This window comes from Mastomys coucha, unplaced genomic scaffold (genome assembly GCF_008632895.1).
Source record: "Mastomys coucha isolate ucsf_1 unplaced genomic scaffold, UCSF_Mcou_1 pScaffold22, whole genome shotgun sequence".
NCBI lineage: Eukaryota > Metazoa > Chordata > Mammalia > Rodentia > Muridae > Mastomys > Mastomys coucha.
The window spans coordinates 196,165,480-196,173,137 of record NW_022196905.1 but is presented as its reverse complement, the minus strand read 5'-3'; the positions used below and the strand labels follow the sequence as shown (position 1 = coordinate 196,173,137).

General features: G+C 36.5%; 1 protein-coding gene across 2 annotated transcripts in view; it reads right to left on the bottom strand.

The window, feature by feature from the left end:
* Positions 1-7,658, bottom strand: part of Hpgd (15-hydroxyprostaglandin dehydrogenase) — a 30,298-nt gene that overhangs the window by 3,093 nt on the left and 19,547 nt on the right. For both annotated transcript variants that reach the window (XM_031339842.1, XM_031339844.1), the window contains one exon: positions 117-193. In XM_031339842.1, coding sequence (XP_031195702.1) covers positions 117-193 — 77 coding nt within the window. The remainder of the gene's footprint in view (positions 1-116; positions 194-7,658) is intronic.

Below are 7,658 nucleotides of genomic sequence, written 5' to 3'. Positions count from 1 at the left end.
GCGTGCGCCACCACCGCCCGGCTTGAATTTTGAACTTCTGTTCTTATAGTCTATAAAATTCAGGTTTCATTTATGAATGCAAGGAGGAAAGGAGTTTTTGATTATGATTTCCTCACCGCTGCTGAGCGTGTGAATCCGATTATGCCATGCTTTGAAGCACAATAAACAGGTTGCTGTGCAACAGGCATGAGCCCTGGAACAAAGAAAAATTCTAAATAAGTTGATGCTTTGAAAAGAGGACTGTATTATAAAGACTACACAGATGGTGTTTCATGGTCTCGTCAATTTAAGATTAATCTTTAAAATACACTCACGTGAAAACATGCACTTCTGTACAACAGCAAAAGCTAAAGCAATCTCAAGCAAACATCCTACAGAACCTTTTAACTGCAGTGAACGTTGTTGTCAAGCTTACTCCTCATATCAAACCCAAAACCAAACAGACAAACTTAGTCATTTATATATTCAGTGTTTAATGAGTTTCTTATATTAACTTAATTTTCCCTTCGAAACTCTCTCCCTGTACAGCTCAGGTTGTCTTTGAACTTGTAATCCTCCTGGCTTAGCCTTGCAAGAACCAGGATTACAGGTGTGTACCACCTTGCCTGGTTTAGATGATCTACTCTTAATTCTTATTAAATATGTAATTTCTCGCAGTCAAGAAACAGTGACTGGCCCTTGGTTACTGTGAGATTCATATCCAATGTCATATTAGTGTTAAGATATTCTGTTGAGATGTGACAGTCTCCACCCAGTTAACTACTCACATAACACCACCACATAGTTGATAGTGTCATGCCAAAGTTCAGCAATAAACATAGACCTTAACCACTCCCTGAGCGCCTTCCAGGCTTCAATTTATGAAGTATGTTTTCTCAAGAGCAGTTTAAATCCCTGAGCATGGTAGATCACACTTACAACAGAGTGATCTCAAGGCACGAGAACATGCAGGCCCTCTTGTTATTTTGGGTCAGGAAACTTGTGAGTTTATACTTACTTATACCAGTGGCAGTCAGCAAGAATTTACAGTGTCATTGTAGGGTACACTGAGATGTTAGAAATGTAAGATAAAGGGAATAAGTAGGTATGGCTAGAAGGTACTGTTTATACCCGTACTTTATCTATTTGTTAAAGGTTTATGGGACAAAGCCAACTTGTGGAGGATGGTGATCTTGTAGGAATCAAAAAGTGCATCTTAATCACAGGTAAGCTAATCGACAGAGCCATGAAAAGGACAAGAATATTGCTCATATCAGTAAATATGGTGATGAATTTTTGTTAGATATGAAACGTTGATAAACTTATGATCTATGGTTATTTCAAAGTGTCACATATTAGAAATATTTTCAATAGTGTTTTGTTGGTTGTGATCTTTAGCAAGCAAAAAATACTTATAGCATTTCTTTAGAATAGAATTATAAATGCAATCAATTTATTCCAAAGAACTTGTTTGTCTTTGTACGTATGTATGTATGTATGTATGTATGTATGTATATATGTATGTATCATCTCTCTCTTCTCTCTCTCTTTCTCTCCCCTCTCTCTCTATCATCTATCTACCATCTATCTATTTTTCCATCCATCCTTCCATTCAGCCAGCCAGCCATCCAGCCAGCCAGCCAGCCAGCCATCCATCCATTCAACCAAGGTCCCACTATGTATTCCAGACTGGTCTCAAATTTTCTATGTAGCATAAACTTGGCCATGAACTTTCAACTTTTCTACCTCAACCCTGCAAGTGCTAAGTTTAAAAGCATGAGCTACCATGCCCCAGTGGACTTCTTTCCATTAAAAAAAAAAATAGTATCGGGTTTATGAGTTTTATTCTAACATTCTTAAGTTTTCATTGTATTTAATTTTTTACAGCTTTACTGAGTTATAATTGACATAAAGTAAAACAATATATTCTTTTTTCAGGTATACAATATTCAGTAAGTTTTGACATATGTATAAACAAATGAAGCTATGGTCACAATCAAGACAATGAACAAGCCCATCACCATAATTCTTTCTAATCCCTTCCTTCTGCCCTTCTCTCACAACCCAAGAAACTACTGATGTGTTTTATGGCAGTGTTTGCATTTTCTAGAATTTTATGTATATGTTATCATTGAAGCTGTTTTTGTCTGATTCTTTTGCATTTATGATAATAATGTTGAGATTCATTCATCATTACTATTATGATTTTTCTAAAGAGAAATTCACCAAATGATTTAGCATTTATCTATAATATGCATTTACCCGGCAATAACTATTTGGGCTCTTTTAGTTTTATGGTAATAAAATTCAAAATAAAGGGGATTCTACTTTCCAGTTATTCATTGGTTATTGTAGATAATTTGGTTAAATTGAATAGATTTTTTTCATCATACAGTAGGTATTGATTTTCAAGTATTGCTTCTTATGCTTTGAATGAGTAGGGTGGATTATTGATCTGCAATACTTCAGATAGACTTGTACTGGTGTGGGTAAAGTGTGACCCTAGGATTCCATTCACACAGGGGTTCAGATCCTGTTTCCATTTGGCTTGATCTCCTCTTTAGTAGGAAACAGAGTTTTGCTTTGCAAGCCTTTGCTCCTTCAAACCAGGTCCCTTCTTCCTCACATATACTAATATCTGCTCCTAGCTGCTCTTCTTGGCTAGATCTGTAATCATGCTGAACAATTCCAGACTTGTCTCTGACCCTGTTTTTGTTTTAGAAGTTTTGTTTTGTTCCTGCTCTGGATGACTTTATCAACTTGTTGTGAAAGTACAGGCTTTCAGGCTCTCTCTTTTTGTTTTATGGACATCTGCACTGGGCAGGGGACAGTTATTTTCAAGTTTATACTCTACTTTTCCAGCAAGACTTCTCATCTGATGTGTATTTCTGACAGCTTTGCCTTAATCACTGCCACCTCTCCTGCCAGGTTTCTTTACTTAAATTAAAGGTATACTAATTTAAATACCTGAACTGCCCTGAATTCATTTCCAATATATACATGAGTGAAATTTCCCCCAAACAAAACCATATGCAAATTAAAAGGCATATAATCAATGAGATAGACTAGTACTGCATAAAAATGTCACCTCTAAACTCTATTTTATTATTTAGATATGAACTCTTCTTTCTTTTTCCAGAATGTAAACAACTTTCACATAGACTGGAAGACTTCATATATACATATACATATATATATATATATATATGTCTGTGTCTGCTAAATAATTGTTAACTAAACACCTAACAAATCTTAAAACTCAACAGAAAAGAAATGAACAACTTTTTAACACAGATGAAAAGTAGTTTTGTAAAGAAGATTTTATATATGGAAAAGAGGTATATGCAAATATGTTAAACTTCATTTTATTATGATACTGAAAACTAAAATGAGGTAGCCCTCTACTTCCTGTGTTGTCTCTGGTCCTCCTTGTACACACTGTTGCTGGATGACATACTCTCAATTTCTTTCTCCTTGTCACATGCACACAGGCAGCCCCACATTATTTTTATAGTTAAATTTTAGTTCTCTAACCAGAACTAATTAAAATAGCCCAAACACAGATACTAATAGTTGTGAATGCTGGCGAGATAGAACAATAGGATTTCTTATTCATTGCTGGTTCAAAAGTAAATTGGTACAGGCACAATGGAGTGAGCCTGGCAGTTTTTGACAAAGGGTATTTTTACAAATGTTTCTTGGCAATGACCCAAAGTAATGAAACACTTATGTCCTTACAAAATCCTGCACCTGAATTCTTCCAGTGGACTTATTTGCAATTGCCCAAAGCTGGACACAAATTAGATGTCTTTTCATGAGTGAATGAATAGATAAAGCAGTGTACACTGTACTGAGCACTAAAAGTAAATGAGGTATCAAGTTGTAAGTAGATGAGGCAGAAACTAAACTATCTATTGTGAAGAAACAATGCTCAACTGCAAAAATGACATACACTATGATTCAAGCTACGACTTCTTAAAAAAGGCCAAATGATGGAGACTGTGAAAAGGTCAGGGTTTGCCAGTGCTGGATAGGGGAGGGATGAATGGGTAGAGTAAAGGACCATCAGGACAATGAGTGGAGTATTGCAATAAGGTAATAGCCAATGCAAGTCACTGTTTATCTGTTAAAGTATACACCAAGAGTGAGCCTTATAAGGAAGTCATAGTACTGGGCTTACATTCATGATTAAGGGAATGCTAGATCTCAGTTAACCTTGATCAAAATAAAGACTCATTTACTTCATAGACTTCTTAATCTAATCAAATGTATGTTCCCATGGTGGTGGTGGTGGTGGTGGTGGGAGTGAATCCTAATATGCATTATAAATGGTAAGTGATAATGTGTCAGGATATAGTCATCCATTGTAACAAATGTACCACTCTAGTAAAGGTGTTGATAGTGAAACTGTTACTAAGTGGTGCTAGGGATGTATGGAAATTCTCTGTACTTCTTGCAGAAATTTGTTTTGTACCTAACACTTCTCTATTAAAAGAAACCTACTAAAAACAGTGTTCTTAGTTTCACTTTATGTGAGATAGAATCTGGCCATTGTATCTTAGCTTGGCCTGGGACTCATTATTTAACTCAGGCTACCCTTGAATTCAAGATACTCTTGCTTCACATTTTAGAGTGGTGGTATTATTATACTGTATCACTTGGCTAGGCAACAATATCATTTTAATTAAATGTATCGAGAAAGGGTTCTAGCAGAGTGGATTGGATCATGGGTGTCAGGCATACTGATTTCAACTCTTCAATATAGAATTATGGTCCCATGAGCCATGTCAACTTTGTAGAGATAAGTGTTCCATACAGTAGTGCTTTCTTATGTAAGCCAGGATCATAATATTAGCTACTTTGAATCTACATTAAAGCAGTATACAGAGTATGCTTAATATGATGCCCCACACATAATAGCTATCACCATGATGGTTAACTTTCATTATCAACTTGACTAGACCTAGCACTACCTAGGAGACTTACCACTATATGTGTCTCCAAGGATGAGTCTATAAAGGTATAACTAGGAAAGTTTAGTCCTGGACTAAGCTTTGACAGAGAAAGAGAAAAAGAGGGAGGGAGAGTGGAAGAGGTAGGTAGAAGAAGAGGGTTAATGAGGAGAGTGACATGAAGGGAATGAGGGAGGGAAGGAGGGAAGAGGGGAAGAAAGGAGAGGGAGAAGGAGGGGGGAAGGGATATGGAAGGTTGGGGGTGGGGAATGTCAGTACCAGAATTCTGTTTTCTTTACCTCCTAATATGCTCAGATGTAAAAAGACTCCATTATTATAAGGATACTTCTTCCTCAGTGCCATAATGATTTAGATCCCTAAACTGTGAATTAAACAAATCCCTACATTGTTTTAAGTCCATTATTTGGTCACGGCCATAAGAAAATTATCAAACGTAATTACTGTTTGTTATTATTTTTACATCAGTAGATGCAAACACTCATCATTTTCTCTTAAGATGAAAAGTTTGAAGCTATTGAGTTATTGACATATTTACCCATTCATCTGTTTGCATTTTAAAACAAAACAGTATCTTTTATTTTTCTGAAGTGTTACAAACTTAACACATCATCTTAATTAGCAAACCATGGACCAATATTAAGTCCTTACTCAGAAAACTTGTGGAAGTAGATTTAGGTAAGAACTACAAAGTTAGTTCCCCTTAAGAACATAATATAACGAAGTCATATTTTAAATGCATTTAGCTACAAGATCTGAAAAGTAATGAGGAGTAAGTGACTGTCCAGCTGATTCAGTTTAACCTTGCAGGGAGTTTTGACAATACAAAGACTCCTGAGGTCTAACCACCGGGATGCATGCCTGTTTTAAAATATATTACATGACCCAAATAGTTTGTCCTTTTGTAAAGGATTTAAAAGCAGCAGCAGCAACAACAACAACAACAACAACGACAACAACAAATGGTTATGATGGAATTGGAAGATGGCTCTGCAGGTAAGCGTGTACTCTGCTCTTGCAGAGGGCCAGAGTTCGCCAGCACCCATATCAGGCAGCTCACAACTGCTTGTAACTTCAGCTTCAGGGGTCTTGCCTCTGCCCTTCTGAGCACATCTTCACACACACACACACACACACACACACACACACACACACACACACACTCACACCATAACTAAAACTAATAAACATTTTAAAAGCATCTATTATTTTAAAACATTATTACTTTAATGTTGTAAGAAATCCCTGGTTTGTGCTTTAAAAATTGATACTGAGTATTTTAAAAGTTAAGCATGGTCATTCTCAAAAATTTGAAAACTACTTTTCCTAATAACACTTAAGATAGTTCAGTGGATAAAGTGCTTATTGTAAAAGTGTAATGACCCAGTGTTCCATCACCAGTACCCATTCACAAAGCTGGCACAGTGATAACCTGTAACCCCAGCTCTATGGGTGGGCAAAGGTAGAAGGTACTGAAGGTTTACTGGTCTGCCAGTCTAGTTGAGCTCTAGGTGCAGTGGGAGATTGTCTGGAAAGTTTGTGTGTGTGTGTGTGTGTGTGTGTGTGTGTGTGTGTGTGTGTGTGAATACATATACAAATGTGTTTATGTGTTTGTACACACACACACACACATATATATATATATGCACTCATATTCAGATAGATATACTACATAAACACAAACACTACACACACATACACCATGTATGAATGAGCATTTATGTCATGAGCAAGGACATATCAAGGACTCTAAACTGCAGACCTAGGAAATAGCAGGACCTTTGCCAGGTCAGACTTGGGGAATGACAAGGTCTTCCCCTGAGTTGAATAAGAATCTTAACAGTGTGTGTAGAAAGTATCAAGCGCAGTTTCCTCCCCCTTGCAGACTGCACCTTTTGGCTGCTCCCTTGCAGACTGCACCTTTTGGCTGCTCCCTTGCAGACTGCACCTTTTGGCTGCTCCCTTGCTGAGAACCTCTAACCCACCTCCTTCTTTAGCTGCATATAGGAAACATTAGATTTCCTGGCTATACATCTCATTCAGAGCTCATGTTCCATACACCCACAGTTTTTCTGTACAGCTATCCATTCTCCATCTTCCAGTTGGGTCAACTCCAAAACTGTGCAGGTCACAACACAGTACAAAGAGAAACTCTTCATACAAACAAATGTTTTTTATGACCATTCAAGGAACTACTAAATGATACTCAAATAATAAAATAATTTATATAATTTATATGAGAAATCTGAAATACTTGAAATTACTGATGTATGTATAAAGCCATCTAGAAACATAAAGTTAAAATTCTGTCTTCATATTATTCTCTTTTCAATATTTTTTTTACCCATACTTGTAAAAGCCAGCCTTAACATCTATATCTCACAATAAATAAAAAACATATCTTTTATTTTGTACAAAATTAACATTTTCCCTCACAATTGTACATAATATGTAAGAATATTTGTTCTTTGACAGAAAGGAATCATATAAGATGTGCTATGTAAAAATATTGAAAACAATTAAATTTAGAGATATAAACTATATAAACTATGAATCCAAGTAGGCTAATTTGTGGGTTTGAAAAGCAGGATCTAAGCTGGGCGATGGTGGCTCACGTCTTTAATCCCAGGAATTGGGAGGCAGAAGCAGGTGGATTTCTAAGTTCGAGTCCAGCCTGGTCTACAGAGTGAGGTCCAGGACAGCCAGGGC